General features: G+C 35.7%; 1 protein-coding gene across 1 annotated transcript in view; it reads left to right on the top strand.

The window, feature by feature from the left end:
- Positions 1-488: 488 nt before the first annotated feature.
- The window catches only part of LOC120768549 (zinc finger protein Elbow), a gene marked incomplete at its 5' end in the record, with an annotated part of 112,662 nt that continues 92,454 nt past the window's right edge, over positions 489-20,696 (top strand). Inside the window, one exon of the mRNA XM_040095292.1 lies at positions 489-611. Coding sequence (XP_039951226.1) covers positions 489-611 — 123 coding nt within the window. The remainder of the gene's footprint in view (positions 612-20,696) is intronic.

Raw genomic sequence — 20,696 nt, 5'->3', positions numbered from 1 at the left:
ACGCAAACAATTAATTGTAACAGCAACAGCAAAAAGGTGAAATAAGTGCATTGCAATTGCTAATTAAAACACATTAATCAAGTGCAGCGGCAGAAAAAAATACCGTTATTGCAAATTTGCTGCAAACAAGGTGGCAGCTTGCAACAAAGCGCGTTGCATTTAGCACACGCATGCGCATGCGCCATCAACACTCGAATAACAAGCGTGCAACAACTGTTGTCTTGTCGTTGAACGGTTACATTTCGAAAGGCGAGAGCAACAGCAGCAGCAAGTGGTAGCAGTGAAAAATAGCATAGAAGCTGGCAAGAACACTCGCACACACTCGTGTTTATCATACGCGTGCGCATACTTCGGCTCTCGCGCTCACTTGCGCTGCTCATCGTGCTCTCCAGTCAGTATAGTGGATTTTTCTTGCTGTTGCTACTTATTCGCAAGGAGTTGCCACCCATTTGATACGCCGCTACAACTAGTAAATTTGTAGGTTATAAATATTCATCGCTTCGTCCAGCGTCTGCAGCCAAAGCCTCAAAGTGGATTTAACCAACTACAATAAATTGCTGCAATCCAGCAATCAATATTTGCGGCCAGATTATCTGGCCGCACCGAATGCGGTAAGTACATACATAATTTGGACGGAAAAGATCATTAGTTACATAGCATATACATATATACATACATATATTGAAAATTGTCTCTCTCTCTCTCTCTTTTATACTCTCGCAATTTGCAAAGATCAAAGGCGGGAAGTTCTTTCAGGTGTTGAGAAACTGTTTGTTAAAAATGTTACGTAAAAATTCCATTGGAATAACTCACTTATTGACCAATACAAGTCTTCTTCTTCTTTATAGACGTAGACACCACTGTTATAGCGGAGCTTACAACAGTGAAGGTACAAAATCAATCGGGAAGTTTGAAAATATTTATATTAGGTATATATGCTAGGGAAAGTATTGCCCCGATTTTAACTATTTTTGATACAAGTATAAAGGCATGATGTTATCATAAAATTATTATTTTCGAATTTCAATACTATGTACATCTCACGCAATAACCGATGTTTTCAGTAAATAGTTATCTAGTCTGAAAGCCACATATTCGGTATCTGGAATATCTGGGGCTTGAAAAGTTGTTTTACGATTTCGACAATTTTTAGAGGGTATATAAAATAACTATTTGAGCAAAATGTTATTTTGATAACAGCAATGACGCTCCATTTATATACAGTAAAATGAAAGAATCAGTTGGAATTCAAAAATATTGCAAATGGGTAGTAGGCGTGTTGTAGACCGATTTCACAAATATTTACACTGTGCCATAAAAACATTGAAATATTGTCATCCACTAAATTTTGTTGAAATTTGTCGAGCAGCTACTGAGATATCGGAATTCACCCAAAGATGAGCGGAACCATGGCCATTGGCAAATTTTGTAACCAGTGGAGTGTCTTCTAAAATTAGAGACAGAGTTTTATATTTTATTCGAAGGATGTGTTTTAAATATATCTGAATGATTCAGAAATTATTGAGAACTGCTAGCAGGAGCAAGAGAACTAAATCCAGCCTTAGTTTCCTTTCACGAAACTGCCGTTTTATCATTTTCCTAATGTCACACTTTTGGAGGCTGGTGAGCAAAAACTATGAACTAAACTTGTATGATTATTGAAAATGACCTCTGGTTAGCACAACTTTGTTCTGTCAACCTTAAACTGAAACTAAAATGTATCAATCGGCTTAACAGAAACGAATAATTAGACGAAAGTGTGTGTATATGTGTTATACTTGCCATAATTAACCATTCTGTCTACTTGAGTACATAAAATGTCTATAACCGACTAATTCGGTTAGATTCTATCAACCGTGGAATCTTTTGGGATGCTTTTCGAGCATGAAACTACATAAATTGCTCGACATTTTAAAAGCAAAATGTACACGAGTAATCCTAGGAACATCCACGATCTCCAGACAAATATTTGTGCGTAAATTTTCGGATCTAGTTTTCAAAGTTTTTCAAAGATCACAATTCAATAAACAAAATGACGCCTTCGGCACATGAAAACCCTATTCTATTCTCTTATATAAAACCCTAATTAATCAAATGTAATACAACTCTATTTAGTAACATTGTGTGCTAGAATATGAAAACACGTCAATTAATAATTCAATCACAATTTGATTGATTGTGGGGTCAGTTTTAATCACTTGACTGACGTTTGATATTTACGTGCCTCAAATTGTAATTAATTTATAGATGTTATTCATTTCACTAGATAAGGCTAGCGACGTCAACCATAATTTTACTAAGCTTAAACAAAATTACAGAAAATTTACGCAGCCGCATTAGTGGAAAACTGTAGTGTGAATCACTACAGAAATAAAATATTTTAAAATAGGAAACTGATCTTTATGAAAATCTGCCGCAAAAATTCGCCTTACGAACTTTATCACGATTTTTGTTTATGCTGATTTAACCTCGTTCACAAAATATAATAATTTTATTTTAATCACATCCAGTTTTCTTTGTCACAGCAACCTATTATTTTCTGTCTTCATATACGAATCCTTTTTAAATAACTTCTTTTATAAAACTGCATAGCTATTGCAATCAACTACCTTACACTATACATAGGTTGGTTACATCGTAATTGTAATGTACACCCAATGTTATTGTCATATGTATGAAGAATTAAATTTGAAACTCAGCGTTGTAATTTCACGTTATTAATTGAACAGTGCTATTTAGACTACTTCGAATTTCTTGTCAGGGATCACCATAAAAACTGGTGAATGATCAGGAAAACTCAACTGGAACTGTTTTGTGACCGTTGTCCAAAATTTTCTTAAAAAAATAAATCTTAAAATTGCAAAAATTTAAAAAATTAATTTTAATGTCATATAAAGTTATGTGGTATAATACATATGTCCTTAAAAATACGTTTGCTAGACTCTCATTTGGATTTCTTTCTGGTAATTGTGGATGCTGTGAATGACGAACAAGGCGAGTTCTTTCATCAAGATTTTTCTGTAATTGGGAGACGCTTTCAAGGGAAATGCAGCGCAGAAATACCAACAGATGTTTGTGTGAGACCTAAAAATACCTTCCAGAAGTCAAATACTTCCGAAATTCATAAGTTTTTTCTATATCAACTAATAATTTCTCTAAATGTAGCTGACGTTTGTACTTCTTAAGAAAATATTTTATTTCGGCAATGTCAAAATATAAATATTATTTCTAGAAATATATTCAATACTTTGAAGTGATAATAATTTTTGAGGTTTTTCTCCCCTCCACAGCTCACCTGCTGGGATTCCTTTTAGCCTGTCTATTTATAGAAATATCTCATGGACGCTTATAGTCTCAAAAGTCAAATTCAAAGGCAATAAATATTAATTTCGTTGAATACACTAAAAAAAATAAGATGAAAACATTTCTATTGACAATTATTAGACGCTGGCGCCATAATGCCGCTCTTTTTGTCCATTCATATGCGCCCAAACAAAAGTTACACAATGCAATAAAGCCGCAGTAAAATCAACTTGAAAGCAATAACAAATGAACAACGTAAAATCGGACAATGAATGCATGCGCATACATACGGACAAAATAGCCATATAAACACTTCAAAATGAACAAAATATTGAAAGCTATTAAAAACCCTTTCAAAGCAGCTAAACATAATAAAAATGGGTAGCACATTGCGGCTGTCAAGCGAACAATCAAACTCATTTACACAAAAAGCAATAACAGTGTTGTAACTGTAGTTGAATGGAAAAAGCTCAAGCAATTTAACGATATTTTTACCATACAATACATCACAAATGCACAACTTTTTTCAAACACATGTACAAATACTCGTATGTATATAAATTGTGGTTTGTTTGCGCACCAGCGCTTATATGTGTGTTTGTGTGTGTGTGTGTGTGAGCAACTAATTGTTATGCGCTTGGACTTAGATGGCAATCAATCTCAATCACATCAATTACAAGCGATTTCATAGCGCGTTATATTGCCACAAACGTACGAGAATAATAAAAATAGCGCTCTACAAACACACGTACATATGGGCACTTAGTATCTACATACATATGTACATGAGTATCAAATTTGAAACCCCGTAAACGCAATTTCATGTACATATCTCTCGTCCGCCCACCTCTTTATTGCAGAAGCACTGTGCTTTTGTTTTAAACAATGACTTGACCCAGCCTCTCCCTTTTATCACCCATATTGAACTTAGCCCATGTCTTTTTTATAGCTTTTAAATCAATTGTACGCAATGTGTTGTTCATCAACTGGAGCTTCTTATGCTTCATAGCAAGCACAATAATTACAAACTTATTTTGCTTTTACAAATTGCTGACGAATGTTTGGGCGTACATGCCCTTGCTTTTACATCTGTTGAATTAAAGAATGTGTGAGGGTTTTCAGTGTGTAAAATATGTTCGTAGTCATGTATGTATGCGTAGTCTTTATACGTCTGCTCATGAAAGAAATCATCGCTGCTTTGTCAACCACAATTGCCACAATTTTTTTTTGATTCTGATGGGTCAATTTGATGGATGATTTTACACTGGTTCGATCTGTACAGTTTCTCTTCACGCTCAACATTTTTGCACTTTATACTCCAACGTTTGGTTCTGGATGCTACAAATTTCGTGTAAAATTTGATATAACCTGCTCAGGTTGTTTTTATTATAGGAAAGGTGAGGGTTTTCTCTCTAGGAATGTCATTATGATATTTTATATCCCTACAATGCTTGTATACTCTTTCAGCTAACCTCACCTGAAATTTTTTTCGTGACCATCGCCTTAAGGTAATTTCATGTACATGGCTGCGAAAGTTGCGATCAGACTCGGAGAGTCTGGGTTCCTAAAAGAACACGGGTCTGAACATTCAAAAATGCTCACTTACTTTGACTTCATATCCTCACTTACTTTGACTTCACACCGGTTCACTTGGATCATATAGTCGCCAAACCGAATTCTGACGGTTCCTTCTCTACTTGTATACCGACGTTGCATTTGTGGATAGGAAGAAGTCGTTAGAGGAGTGGGCAGTGGTTTTCTTCACGGATGGGTCAAAGCTTGGTGGAGGGGTCTACTGTCGGGAGCTCTCTGTCAACACCAATTTCAGACTTCCTGACTATTACAATGTCTTCCAGGCCGCGGTTGCATCAGGTTCAGCAGTAGATTTAGTGCTCAGGAGTGCAGCCTCTTTCAGAGAAGTGACCATCCACTCAGACAGCATGGCGGCGATACTAGCCCTGAATTCATTAACAGTGCGTTAGGGGCTGGTATTTGTGATAAAACTGGTAAGGGTACCAGGCCACAGCGGAGTCGCAGGAAGCTGTAAAGCTGATGAGCCAGTAAGAAAAACACTCTAGAACAACTATCGGTAGACTGGGAGCGGATCTGTGCTCCCGTATCCTCTAGTGTGCTACTACTAAATAGCTGGGATTTGCGGAAGCTGGACCACCATCGGTACATACGTTGTCGCAAACGCATTTTGGCCCAAGATCGACCACAAAAGATCTAATAATCTAGTTGTCCTCAGTAAGGCTAGCTTCTCTCTAGTTGTGGGGCTTTTAAAGGGCCATTGTCCAGCAAGGCTTGGAATCCAGACACCATTAACAGAAGCCATATGGAAGAAAATGAGGTAGACACAACTCAAGACTTCCATCTTGACTGTTATTGAAAATGTTATGACAAAACTTATGTAAAAAAACATGGAGAAGAATTAAAAAAAAATGTTAATTAGTGGCTTATTTATCAACATTTTTTCATGATTCTAGTAGGGACCATAACCATTCACGTACTTTTTAAGAATAAATTGGGTTTTTGTGTTTCAGATGATCAAAACATGAGAAATCGGGTCGGCCAGTGAAAAAACGCATCTCATTCACCCAGCCATTTCTCCGACAGATGTCATCAAAAAATTCCGAAAAAATTTGTTTATACACTGCACGATATACCTCATGATAAAAGTTCTATTCTAGAATAAAAAATTCAATAAAAAAAATGTCAAAAATACAGGCCAGATTACCCTACAGACCCCTTAAGATAACATTACAATCGTAGTATTAGTATTAGTAATATAGTTGCGTTTCCAAATAAATTTCATGAATAAACTCAATGGATTGCGGTTTATGCTTGGGATATGCTTTTGTTTTGCCACCAAACTCGTATCAAAAGTCGGATTTTTTCACAAACGACGTTCAGATAGAGGATATGTTGAACTATAAAGGAAAGCCAGGGCAATTTTTCGCATTTTTTAATTCTTCTGATCTTTCCTTAGATCAAATATCGCTTTCAGGGAGAACACGATTATAGATTTAGCTCCAAAAAAATTTTCGATCCCAGATAGATTGGCGTCATAAAGGATATTCGCTGAAGCAACAAATTGCTATATTTGTAGGAAGCCGGAACAATATTATGGATTTTAATTAGATATCACACACAATTTGTAAAGTTTTAAGACTATAACATTGTAGAGCTTTGTATAACACTTTCTACCAGATGTATAAATACCTTGCCTTGAAAGAAAAACAGTAGATGTGTGTATGAAAGTTTTTATTTAAATCTTCGTCCATTTTCAGAAGTAATACATTGACTATTTCCGGTATACCGAAATACCGACTTTTTAACATCAAATATAAGTTAAACGTCTATTCCGCTAGATTATTATGAAATACTTACTTTATACTTTGTTTGAAAGAACATCTGCATTAAAATTCACTATTCATGTGACATGCTCGGTAAAAGCCTATGAACCCCCCACCAATCGCAAATAATCCTACAAAACGATTCATCATTTTTAATACTTTCAATCTGTTCATATATAACTGTACATACTAGGTGTATACTATACATACGATGTATATGTCATACATATACTCATATGATTTATCAAATGCATAGCGCGACGCTTAAATACGTTTGAGCTGTCACATTATTGTTGTGACACACCTCAAAGGCACCGAGATGGCGTTAGGAACGAGGTGACAACGGGTGTATTGACATAAATCAGTAAATGAAATGTACGTGGATTATGGTTGATAAATTTTATCTAAGCACATATGACATTGGAAGAACATATAAAGGCTGTAAGCTATGGAAAAGGAGTGACAGCAGCGCTATAAATACTTACATAAATATGGGTCTGCAGTTGATGTGGTTGTAGGTGGAGTTCACATACTACACTATAGTATAGTATACATATAAACATCTGCACATTTATAGACTGCATATGACAACAGCGCATGTCAGCTGTCACGTTGGCAATAGCTAAATTAAGTTCGAAGTTAGAAAACAGCTGAAAAATAGGAAAGGCAACTGGGGAAAACCCCGAAAATTCAGATGACCTGAGCTACGAACACATATAAGGCGATTTCATGTAAGCAGAAGTCAGATTGAGTGGTTGCGTCGAAGTAGTGCGGCGCAAGATGAAAAGGCGCATATCAGTCTGACAGCTGTCAAAGTCAGTAAATTACTTGCCGTATGCGTATACTTGCGACTACCAATAGCAGTATTCATTACCGTGTATATCAAGTAGCGGCTGCCACACGTATGTAATGCCACGTTTGTGCTGTCATGTCGCTGTTGCCGATGTTAGTGTGTTTTGTTGTTTCTTTTTTCGTCAACGTCATCGTCAGCATTTAGTGAACATCAATAGCTAACAACAGCAACAACAACAATAACAGTAACAATAAATATTAAACAATAGCAATAGCAATAATGTAACAATATGTGCCAAGCATCACCGTCATCATCATCGTTGTCGTTGTCGTTGTTGTCATTGTCGTCGTCTTTCATGTCACTGTTTGCTGTCAACAGGCAACGCTTATGTTGCTGTTGCTGTCACCATTTGTTGCTATTGCTATTTATAATGTTTTCTCCACTCATTGGCAGTGGTATGTGCTTTTATTGTTGTTGCTATTGTTTTGTTAGTCAACTAAACTTTAGCGACGGCGACTTACGTGCCACCATTAGCACTACTACTACAACAACAACATAGTCGCAGGCATCGTCAAGTCTACAGCAACGACTCGCACTGCAGTCAATGATGTATTGACAGCAGTCACTTTTGTTATAAAGCATCTACACGAGCACATATCCTTACACACACACATACAAATACAAAAGCACACACGCATTTATAAGTTTAAAAAGCTGTCGCATGTTGCTGATATGCGCGTGTCTCGTTGCTGTGCCATTATCAGCAACATTACGACGTGTACGACAAAATGCAACTTTCCAAATAAGTTTTTTCTTGCAAGAAATGCGTACATATTTGTTGTTGCTTGTTTGTCTGTGCGAACATGAGCACTCAAATGTGCTTGTAAGTGTCAAAAATGACATTTCACTGTAAATGGCAGCGAGTTCTCGTGTTTCTCGCGCATTGCTTTTTAAGCCTCCCAATATGCATGTAGGTTTCGTAAGTGTATACATATATGTATATGTTTGTATGTACATGAAACACTAATTCGTCGGCTAATTACCGAGATCAATTCAAATTAATGCAGCTCTCAATACAGTGTGACATGTAGCAAATATACTAACAAAAGTGTTTACTGCTGGTGAAACTTATTTCCATTGAGGGAACAGTCTACTAAATAGTCCCCTTCCGCTTTTTTGCTCTTTATTCAATGCTTTATAAAAAGTGTTACGGATTTAGTTCAAATATGTGCCGTTTCGTTCGATAATCTGTTTCCATATAGACGCTAACGTCATAATACCCCCCTCGTAGAAGCCCCCCTCCAGATTTGCGAAGAACTCGGACAAACACTTTTAACCACCCTCTTTTGAGTTCAACGTTACACTAACAAGGACGTTCGCCATGAACAGGAACAGGTGGTAATCACTTGACGCTATGTCCGGGCTATATGGTGGATGCGATAAAACCTCCCATCCGAGCTCCCGTAGCTTCTGACGAGTCATCAACGAATTGTGTGGTCTAGTGTTGTCCTGGTGAAACACTACACCCTTCCTGTTGGCCAATTCTGGACCCTTCTGATCGATCGCCTGCTTCAAGCGGTCCAGTTGTTCGCAGTAGATGGTAGAATTAAGCTTCTGGCCATATGGGAGCAGCTCATAGCGAATGATTCCCTTCCAATCCCATCAAACACACTGCAAAACTTTCCTGGCCGTCAATCCCGGCTTGGCCACTGTTTGGGACGATTCACCAGCTTTCGACCACAACCGTTTTCGTTTGATATTGTCGTATATGATCCATTTTTCGTGGCCAGTCCGCTTCAAAAATAGATCGAGTTCGTTCCGTTTCAGCAGCACATCGCTGGCGTTGATTCGGTCCAGAAGGTTTTTTTGCGTCAAATCATGCGGCACCCAAACATCAAGCTTTTTTGTGTATCCAACCTTTTGCAAGATGGTTTAAAATGCTTTGGTGACTAACTCTCATCTTTTGGGCGATGTCACGAGATGCCACATGCCGGTCTAACTCGATGTTTTCCATGATTTGATCGGTATTCGTCGTCACAGGTCTTCCGCCGGCTGGCTTATCCATGGAGTCGTTTTCACCCGCCCTGAATAATCGAAACCATTCCTACGCAGTTCAAAGTGATAGAGCATCATTCCTCAAAACATGATTAATCGCACGGAACGTTTCTCTATCGAATTTGCCTTTAACGAAGGAAAACTTTAAACGAGCGCGAATTTCCAAACTAATCATGAATAGCGTCGTTTTGTACGTTATATCAAGACCTTTCAAAGATGTATTGTAGCGCTTTATACATAGCCGCGAAATTCAAAAGACAAAAAGGCGGTTTGACGACCTCAAATATTTTTCTAAACTCTATCATTTGAAGCGTCCGATTTAATCTAGTTAACTTCTTGACAAATTATTTGAGCTATCAAGCTTTGTCAAAATATACTGAAAGTAAGGATATGTCAGGTTAAGTTAGGTTGAAGTGTTGATCCGAATCGAGGCATCTCATTGAAAAGCTGAAGGAATTGGCAATCGAGCTTATTTCTTTCATTTCTTGTTAAATAAGTGCGTTTGTGAAAAAAAAAGATTTGTAGTGATATTTTGCAGGAATGGATTAGCATTTGGAATTACCTTTTTTAAGGAACTTTGATGATAAAGACGACGTTGATTCTTAGAACTCCTGCTATATGAAACCAAATAAAAAGATATTTTATTCTATACTTCATATATATTTAGTATATTTTGTACGCTTTAGCTTTAAAGCAATTAGAGGATACAAATAAAATTGAATAAGTATGTTTTGTAGTTCAACTTAATCGTTAAAGAACCCACGTAATGCTCAGCTGTTGGACATATGGTTAGTGAGTAATGCAAGTTTTACTTTGAGAAAGAATCAAACGAATTTTTTTTGTTTTTTTTTTATATAGAAAATAACGCTAGTAGCCCAATGTGGCTTCTTTATTTTTTATCCGAGCTCTGCGACTAGCGAAGCTATCATTCCTAAGTTTGCGAATATTCCCACAGGCCTCATGAGTATATTATTTATAAATATTTGAATGCATAAAAGTTCTGTACCAAACGGGGGTCTGAAGAACTCATAACCTACATATATCAAGCCACTTGTTGAGCAAATTTAGCTCATTGTGACCATTTTCGAATCCTAAAACTCAACTATGTGCTCTGTAGATCGGCTTCGCGGCACTCGATAGCTGCTTATGGTCAGTGTCATCAATTCGCAGCCAACATTATTGAGAAACTTAGTTGTTATACAAAGAAACCGAACGCTAGCAATAAGTAATTTAAGCAGTCAGAAATCACGCAGCAGAGATCGCGCAAACAAACGAAATGAGAAACGAAGGCATTATAAATTCGAAGTGAACAAAACCCAAAAAACAACGCTGAACAACAAAGGAAGCGAAAAGGTGTTAATGACACATTCATTGTGTGTTATTAATTAATAGTTGGTGATAGATATTCAGTATTTCCGTGAGACCTTTCACAGCTGTCCGCTTACATACATTTATTTATTATCGATTTATGTGCTTTCTTATAATAATGACTACTATCGCGGAGACTGGTGCACTTTCCAAAGCTATTATTTAAGTTATTTTTCCGTCCATATTTCAGTGAATCGATTTTGGGAAATGGAGGAGAGCAATATAATATATGATATTATATAAGTATATTGTGACATAGAAGTCTAAATAAGTGTATATAACGGTTATATAATTTATATATCTTTGTCTACTCTATTTATATGATCATAAGAGAAAGTTACGTTGACGAAAAGAACGCATTAGCAAGCCTTAAAAGTAGTTTCAAATTCTTACAACTATTTACACCTTCTAAACAATGCAGTTTGGACTTTTCATCGGCGAAACAACGCAGTCAAAGCTTATTGAAGTTAAGAAGCATTTTGCTATCTTTCGGGCAACGAGATTGATACAACGCTAACAAAAGTTTTGATCCTTTTAAGCAAAAAACTGGTCCAAATGGTTTTTGATGTCCTGGTTTGAGGTGAAGGTTACCCAATCCAAAAAAAAATTTCACAGACCAGAACAAGTAATAATTCGAAGGACCCACCTAGGGTGTATTAGCATATCCCATTCAAGCTGTAAAAGTTTTGGCGAGTAATCAAATTTGTATGAGGTTCCCCAATATCCAGGTGGAACCATACACCTTTTCAACTGATCAATTCTGGTTTCTTATGTTTGAGTGCTTCAATCAATTTGTCTAGCTGATTGCAATACACTTCGGAGTTAATCACGGTATTGTCAGACAAAAGCTCAAAATATCTGACTTCTTAGAAATTCCACAAAACATTACTTTTTTTGGAGATTATCGGTCTTCAAAGAGATTTGAACTGGTTCATCCTTTTTAGACCACGCTCTCTTGTCCTTTACATTAAACAACTCAGTTTTGGACGTCAGTAAAAATGCGACGAAGCAAATTTCGCTCTGTAAGATCATGAGGGACCCTTATCTGAAGCTTCGAAATTAATTCTAAACATTTCCTGTGCTTATGAACGGTCTCGTCAGACAAATTTACTCTTTCAGCAATCTCTGTAGTTGTTATTTGACGACCTACATCGACAAACGACTTTGTTTTGTCCACATTGGTCTCAAGAGTTCTTCCAGGACGTAGTGCATCCTCAAAATCGAAATCGTGTAAACGAAATTTTTCAAACCAATTTTGGTGTTCGGTTAACACATTTTCTCCGTACCTATCACACAATTTCGCCCTGATGTAGGCTACGAAATAATTTAAGAAGATCAGCTGTTGTCATCTAAAGAAATTACTTAGTGAACAAAGGCAAGAAACTGAGTCGATATACCCAATCCGTTTGTCTGTACCAAGCTTTTTAGATATCAATCTGAAAATTTTTCACGTTTTTCTCCTCAAACAGGTTCGTTTCTTGGCATCACTTGTTGCTTAGATTATTGTTCAAGAACTTTTGCTTAGATTATTGTTCAAGATAATATTACAATTTCTAAACAAATTGTTCAGATCGGACCACTACAGCAAGTAGTTGCTCCACAAATTGACAGAACAAACTCAAGACACCTACAATGCAGTTATGGAGGGTATTATAGCTTCAGAACAGCAGAAGTTATTGTTTTCTTATCCTTTTTTAAATCATCCTACAAAAAATTGTACTTTTATTGTCAAATCTAAAGATCTTGATAGTCAGGGAATATCATCTGTGCATGCCCGATACCAAAAAAAAATCTGAACAAAAATGATTAATCTAAAGCGCAGTGGAGCATGCTGTCCCGACTTGTTGAAAAGAGTAATGATCAAGACCTTATGCGGAATGTTGTTTCAAGGGGCTCAGATATGTTTTTGGTGCACCAAATATGAAAATTTTGCCTACTAACTCCGTCTTCCTAAGAACTGAATGATTAATTGTAATATAAAGGCTAATGCTAAACCTCGTTCTTGTAGTGTTTAGTGATTTATACTATGTTCGGACCGACATTGAAAACATTTTGAAAATACATTTGTATGTTGTGGAATCTAAGTCGTTCGGACCGACAATGTGTGTTTTCGATGAGTTTTCAGTGACAACTATCAATAGCGGCATTCTCCATGCAAAACTCCTATACCGAAATATACAAGGCCAAGAGAGCACCCATTGCATAATCTAGTGATATATGACGGTACGAAAATAAATGTGGGTTTTAGTCTGACATATTTATAGCTATTGCAAATAATTTTCTGCGTGTGTTTGTTGTTGTGCCGTTGCACCAAGAGGAAAATTCTTCAATTTCTACACCGTGCAAGATTTTGCAAGAGCAAGAGAATCCCCCTAATATGAGAATATCAAGCGACAGCTGTTATATCTCTTCCACAAACATCGATTAAACTATAGCAGGCACCGATTATAATGAGTGGAATGTACGTTTTCAAGTAGTTTTCAGCGAAAAATGTGTTTTCGTTTGACAGATTTTACATGGACGAAAACATAAGTTTTCGTGCGAAACCCAGTTTTTCCCACGAAACATGTTTTCGTTGTCGGTCCGAACATAGTATATAGTAAAATAAGAAATTTATGATTTAACACCAAATAGGCGTGGCTAATCCATTAAAATGTGGGTGTTTCCTTTTTATTGCCTCGCAGTTCATAATTGCATGCAATTCAAAAAGAACTTGCTCTGATATTAAACTGACAGTTTTAATTATATTAATGATTCCTGCAGTCAGCTGACATTTGCACTTTGCATGCTCGCATGAGTACTCGTATACTATATTGTTGTAGCTTTTGCTGTCAGGCGTGCGTTATTGTTGTATGTTTGCCTTTTATTGACTCGCTGGCACAGCTATTTAAGCTGTCTGTCAATTAGCATTATTTTCGTTCTTCGTTACTTACCGCGTTTTCAGCGCTTTCATATGAATTCAAAAAAATTGAAATTAATTTCTGCGTCGCGCTTATACTTTTTTTTACCATTCTATAGCAATTTGTTTGTGTAATGTCTTTTTTGATTTTTTTTGTTTCTTTGATGACTTTAAAATTATAATAAATACAAATACTTTGTGACCAGCTGGTATGCGTCCATCCAATTTTTCATACGCTTTCTGACAGCAAATTATCAACAAGATGTAATTTAACGGCGCGTTGATGATGATTTCTGCCGACCATTGCTTTTGTTGTAGCCACTCGGCTGTCATGTACTATACATTAGCTGTTTAATAACTCTGTTGTTGTTGCTGTTTCATATAGCGTAACTTGTGTTATATGGTACCGGGCCCGTTGGCTCGTTCGTGCGTTCACTCGTCGCGACTCGTCTTTATCTGCTTTGCCTGCGATTTTCGGTGTGCGCGTTTTCGCATTGCAATGCGCAAACAAATGATGACACTGACAGCTGTCAAGTCTAGTTTATTTGATTTTTATTAAAATTAATTATTCACAGACATCATAAATCATTTAAAAAACGCCAGCTCACCATGTAGGTAGGGTAAGCGTTTTTTTACATGTGGTATTTATTATTAATACGCTTTTTATTTGTGTTTTGTTTCACCGAGTAGCGACAAAAAGTTTTGCATATTAAAAAATTAAGGTTAATTGCATATTTTTTACGCTTTGATATGATTTAGCATTCGTTTTAATTCGCCTCTTCTCATGACAGCAACAATGCTTTGAGGTCACTTTTTATGACATTCGTACAATGACTTTGAGTGAAAGATTTGTAATAGATTTAGTGACAACTTAATGCCATTCATATAAGTATGAATCATACTAAATTCATATAATTTTATATTTAAAATATACTAATACTAATATACATATGTACATATATAATATAATACATTTATATTTAAAATATACTAATATTTTATATTTCTTGATAGAAACAACTGTCTAAGCTTGTGAAGGCACGAATATTACAGTTTATGTCGCCTCACAAGCTTTTGAATAGTGTTAGATCAGTATAAGTAGTACTGCTTATTATGCGTTCTTAGTTACTTCTTTTAAGCATGACGATCATATTCTTATAATAATTTATAATACAGGTAGTAATCGATAGATTCAAACTCCGAAAGAAAGAAATCAATCACTCCATGAATTTATACATGCCTCGACGCAGAGCAACCAGCGAAACTGAACTGAACAGAACTCATTTATTAATGTTCTGTTCTGCTTTCATTATTAGTATTATAACATGGTATTTAAATGTACTTGCATTTTATATTTTTCAACTAAGAAACCAAAACGCTCGAAATGAGAAAATAGCTGATTGCGATTTTCGATAAATTTAAATAGGACACCACTGAAAATTGTCTTTCAGAGTTGCAATTTTGTAAAGAAAAATTAACAGCTGTCTTGCAACTTTACCATTTTCCGAAATTTGCACGAAATGCCACAAATTTGCGACAATCTGAGTAGGTTTAAACATATATCTGTAACACGTGAACTAGTTCCCCAGTTTTTGAGATATTGATCTGGAATTTTGCAGACGTTCTTTCCTTCTCAAGAAGCTGCTCATTTGTCGGAACTACTGTTACCGAAGTGCTATGGCATATAGCTATCATACAAACTCTTCGATGAAAAACCAGTCCTGGTATAGAAAACTTTTGTGTCTGACGAGATGTCTTTAATCAAATCATTTAATGAAAATCAAGATAAGGGTCTTTGTACACACTTTTATGTTATAAGAAATGCAACTTTGAAAGATAGTACACTGTCGGTATGGCCGAAAGGAATTATATTTCTTGTTTGAACTATATTTTATTTCTCAAACTCATTCTTTGTAAATAGCGACACCTAAAAGGGGTTTGGATTTTGTTAGTTTATAACGAGTTAACTTTCTATAAATAAAAATATATGATTCACTTACAGATATTTATTAAACCCTAAAAACGCCTCCGTCTGTCTGTATAAACGCGAACTATTCAATTAAGAGATGCTAATCTGAAATTTTAGACACGTCCTTTCTGTCCAAAAGCTGCTTATTTGTATGATACGCCGATATCGCTATAACATATACATAGCTGCTATACAAACTGATCGATCAAAATCATGTCTTTGTTTCAGAAACTTTTATATTTGACAAGATATTTAACAAACTTTGGCTTACATTACACCGGTCAACAGCTTCTTTGCGCATGGGTTGTATATATCTTATTTTTGTTGCTTTTATACGTCATAATAAGAACTAGAATATACATAAGAATAAGAAAAGTAGTCCATTTGGTTTTTTTTGTGTATAAAAAACAAACATGTACAAAAATTTACATAATGTATATTTTATTAGAAGATACCGATCATTCATTTAGGATTCATTCTTACAATACACATTTTAAAATAGACTACAAAAGTTTAAAATTAAAATATTTTATTTTTAATGGCTTGTTTCACAGAAGTTTCTCTTATTAACCCCAAATGTAATTCCCAATCATGCTTTTAGCTTAATGGCCTTAGTAACGTCTATTAAATTCCATTTTACCTGCTCTCTTGATATCTTTGATTTTATCTAAATGAAAATTTTAGATGTACATCTTTAGAGACATTCTAATCCGATAATGGAGAATTTTGTAATCATGTCAGTGACCAGTTCGTAATATTTGTCAGGACTATTGGCTTCCAAGGAAACCATGCAATGCTCCATGAAACTGTTCCCAATTTTGTTCTTCTCATTGGTAAATAACTTCGGAAAAATATCACACTCTAATAATAATTTTTCAGGGCCTATAAAGATATCAGCCTTTATTTTCGCATCTGAAAGCCTTGAAAAAAGGTTCTTAAGGATGTGAAAGCTTCGAACTAACGACTAAGATTACAAATTGTTAAAAAAAAGCCAATTTAGTATTCAATGTCGGCATTAATATAGTTTTGAAGTTGTAAAAAAACCCACCATCTTAAAATCTCCGAACTTCTCACTTGTATTCTAAATATTTAATTTCTAGTAATATAATTTTAATCGCAATAGCAATAAATCTAATTAATTTATAATTATATTATATAATTTCATAGCTTAAGTCTCTTTTTAAATTATTGAAATCTTCAGAGTTGATGAGACATAGTACATTTGGCTCAGATCCCACAACAAATTCGGAATGTATGTGAAACCGACATTGTATGGGTGTAAAAAACAATATTTTCGATTTGTGATCGTCCTTTCCTATATACATATATTTGCTTATAACAGGTGATCCAAGTAGAGGTCCTTTTTTGAATAGTTTGTTTTTGTCTGATCACGCGTGAGTCGTGCTAAGCTGTCATATTATTTTTGTGCTGTATTATGTAAATAAGCCAAATTACCAAATTTGGGACTAAGAGCAACCTGAAGAGATTCAAGAGTTGCCATTTTATGCAGAAAAACAACGGTTTGTAGTGGTTTGCGGGTCGGCGGAGTCATCGGTCGTATTTCTTCAAAAACGTTGCAGGTGAGATCGTAACCGTCAATAGCGACCGTTATCGCAATGATAGCCCACTATTTGAAGTCTGAAATTGAAGCTCGGGATCTCGGCGGCATTTGGTTTTAACAAGATGACGTCATTTTCCAAACACCGTTAGCCTTTTTCCTGTGGATATATGTATCATCCAAAGTCTATGTGAACAATTCCTCTTCGATTCAGGTCTTGGAGCAAAACATCACGCGTGTTATTCGCGAGAGATAGTCTTCAAAAAATAAATGCCAAAGGATGTTCTTTCGAATGATAATAAATAACGCTATAAACTTCGAACAAATTTTCCAGATCGGACAGTTATAACAAATAGCAGTCGTATAACCATATTTTAGTTCCGGTGTAACCGAAGTCAAAGGTTTTTCTTGTTTTTATTTCAAAGACACGCTCCTAATGAAATCGCATTTCCATTTCATTTGACATTCATATAAATAAAACTATATATGTATGTATGTGTGTATATTCCGGTATTTATAGATTTGCGGCTAAGCTTATAATTTATGTATGACCTGCATATCTCGGCACTCCATAAAAATATATACCTACGTAATATATACATACATATACTACATCTATATCCTCTGTTATTTTTTCCGTTTATGCCAACTTCTTTGCTTTTTGCAAAAATTTCAAATGTGCGAACACAAACACTCACATATATTCATGCATAGGTAGATGTGTATGTGAGCCAGCATATAAACAATGGAATTGCTTTTCGCTCGTTGTTCACGGCGTTGCTGTTATTACTTTATGATTTACAACTTTCGGCATCGTAAATAACGCATTTGTTTGTTGTTTAGCCGCTGTCTGGCTATGTGTGTGTGCAAGTGCCGCTCAGTTAGCTGGCGCTGTTACGTTTTTATATTTCTTTAATTTTCTTTTGCGGAATTTTGAGTTGTTGTTAGTATACAGTGTAAGTAATGTAAGTGTGCAGTAGTTACTCGGACTTCTTCTCTTTTTTCACATATTAATATTAATATTCCTTTCGGTTACGTTTCGTTGGCAGCGACAGAAGATTCTAAATTTTAATATTTCGCTTTAACAATGGCAACAAAGAGTTATAGCCCAGAACTTTAGTGCGGCAATGAGTGCTCACGACTACCCACCACTACCCACTAGCGCTTGAGAATTTAGTATAGTTATGTAGTGTAGTGCTCAGTGAGTTTTTTGGAACCTACAACTTGGCTGATTGTTGTTTATAAACGCACCGGAGATGATTTACAGACATTCACGGTATAAGCAACAAAATGTGCGAGATAAGAAGAGGGTGAAATAGCTTTTAGAATTGTTTTTTGATATTTCAAATAAGCGATTAGACAATAGAGAAGAAATGCTAAGGACTAACTGAAGATCAATTTATGAACTCTACAAAATTGATCAAGAAAGAGCTTTCGCATGAATAATAGCCATTCGTTTCGACACTACTCTCCTCGAATTGCTTAAAGTGTTCTTTTGAGCATTGTTCTTGTTATAAATTTGTATGTGAATGTGTTGCTTGTTTTTATACTCTCGCAACAAAGTTGCTAAGGAGAGTATTATAGTTTTGTTCACATAACGATTGTTTGTAAGTCCTAAAACTAAAAGAGTCAGATTTATATATACCAAACTGATCAGGGTGACGAGTAGAGTTGAAATCCGGATATCTGTCTGTCCGTTCGTCCGTCTGTCCGTCCGTCCGTCCGTCCGTGCAAGCTGTAACTTGAGTAAAAATTGAGATATCATGATGAAACTTGATACACGTATTTCTTGCCTCCATAAGAAGGTTAAGTTCGCAGATGGGCAAAATCGGCCAACTGCCACGCCCACAAAATGGCGGAAACCGAAAACCCATAAAGTGTCATAACTAAGCCATAAATTAAGATATTGAAGTGAAATTTTGCACAAAGGATCGCATTAGGGAGGGGCATATTTGGACATAATTTTTTTGGAAAAGTGGGCGTGGCACCGCCCCCTACTAAGTTTTTTGTACATATCTCGAAAACTACTATAGCTATGTCAACCAAAGTCTACAGAGTCGTTTCCTTCAGGCATTTCCATGTACAGTTCAAAAATGGAAGAAATCGGATAATAACCACGCCCACCTTCCATACAAAGGTTATGTTGAAAATCACTAAAAGTGCGTTAACCGACTAACAAAAAACGCCAGAAACACTAAAGCTTACGGAAGAAATGGCAGAAGGAAGCTGCATCCAGGCTTTTTTTTTAAATTGAAAATGGGCGTGCCGTCGCCCACTTATGGACCAAAAACCATATCTCAGGAACTACTCGACGGATTTCAACTAATTCGGTATATAATATTTTCTTAACACCCTGATGACATGTACGAAATATGGGTGAAATCGGTTTACAACCACGCCTTCTTCCAATATAACGCTATTTTGAATTCCATCTGATGCCTTCTCTGTATAATATATACATTAGGAACCAATGATGATAGCGGAATAAAACTTTACACAAATACGGTATTTGAAAAATATGTAAATGACGGATAATGAAATCTCGATTATCACTTTATCATGCGAGAGTATTAAATGTTCGGTGACACCCGAACTTAGCCCTTCCTTACTTGTTTTCGCTACTTTCAGTTATCTGAAATATCGATGAAAGCTCTCATTGTCCATAAATCTTCGAATAGTGTTTGAGGATTTCCCCAAATTGGTTATTTCTCAAACGTCATAAATATAGACACGTCTAATTGCCTATATTTCTATACATACGTAAATTTTTATAATGCTACTCGAAACCTCACTAAACCAGCATTTAATCTGCTACAGGCACAAGCAACTTAATTTATCGCATGCGTTATTGTTGGCGGCATGACAAGCCACAAAGCAGCTGCTTTGATATCGTTAGACATGTGAACGGCTTTGTCGCGCATATTTTGGTAATTTACGCTTTTGAGAGCCGGCTATAAATTACGAGTGGTGAGATTTAGAAGATTGTGTGGGTGGGGTATCTTAGAAATGCTCGTAATCTAACTAAAACTTGCTTGTTCAAAGTTATTTATGTGAAAATATATGTGGATTATAGTGAAATTTCGCGTTGACTGCAAAAACACCAGCAACATTTAGGATTAAATAAGAAATTCAAAAAGTACGACAAAATATTTGAAAAAATTTTCCTCAGATTAACTGTTTTTTTTGAGATTAACTAGTAGACGGAAAGATGGCACAAGCTTCTAAGTGACGAATGTTTTTTTCGTTTTAATTTTTTTTTTTTTGAAAATTAATATTTTTCGAAAACCAAAACTATTTCGTTTTATTTAATGAAAAAAAAAATAAATAAAAAAGATTTTAAAAATGGTAAAAAGTGAAAGAAATTCGTACTATGCAATAAAAAAAATACCGTACTA

This window comes from Bactrocera tryoni, chromosome 2 (genome assembly GCF_016617805.1).
Source record: "Bactrocera tryoni isolate S06 chromosome 2, CSIRO_BtryS06_freeze2, whole genome shotgun sequence".
Lineage (NCBI taxonomy): Eukaryota > Metazoa > Arthropoda > Insecta > Diptera > Tephritidae > Bactrocera > Bactrocera tryoni.
Note: the sequence above shows the minus strand (reverse complement) of the source record. Positions and strands in the feature narration are given on the sequence as shown.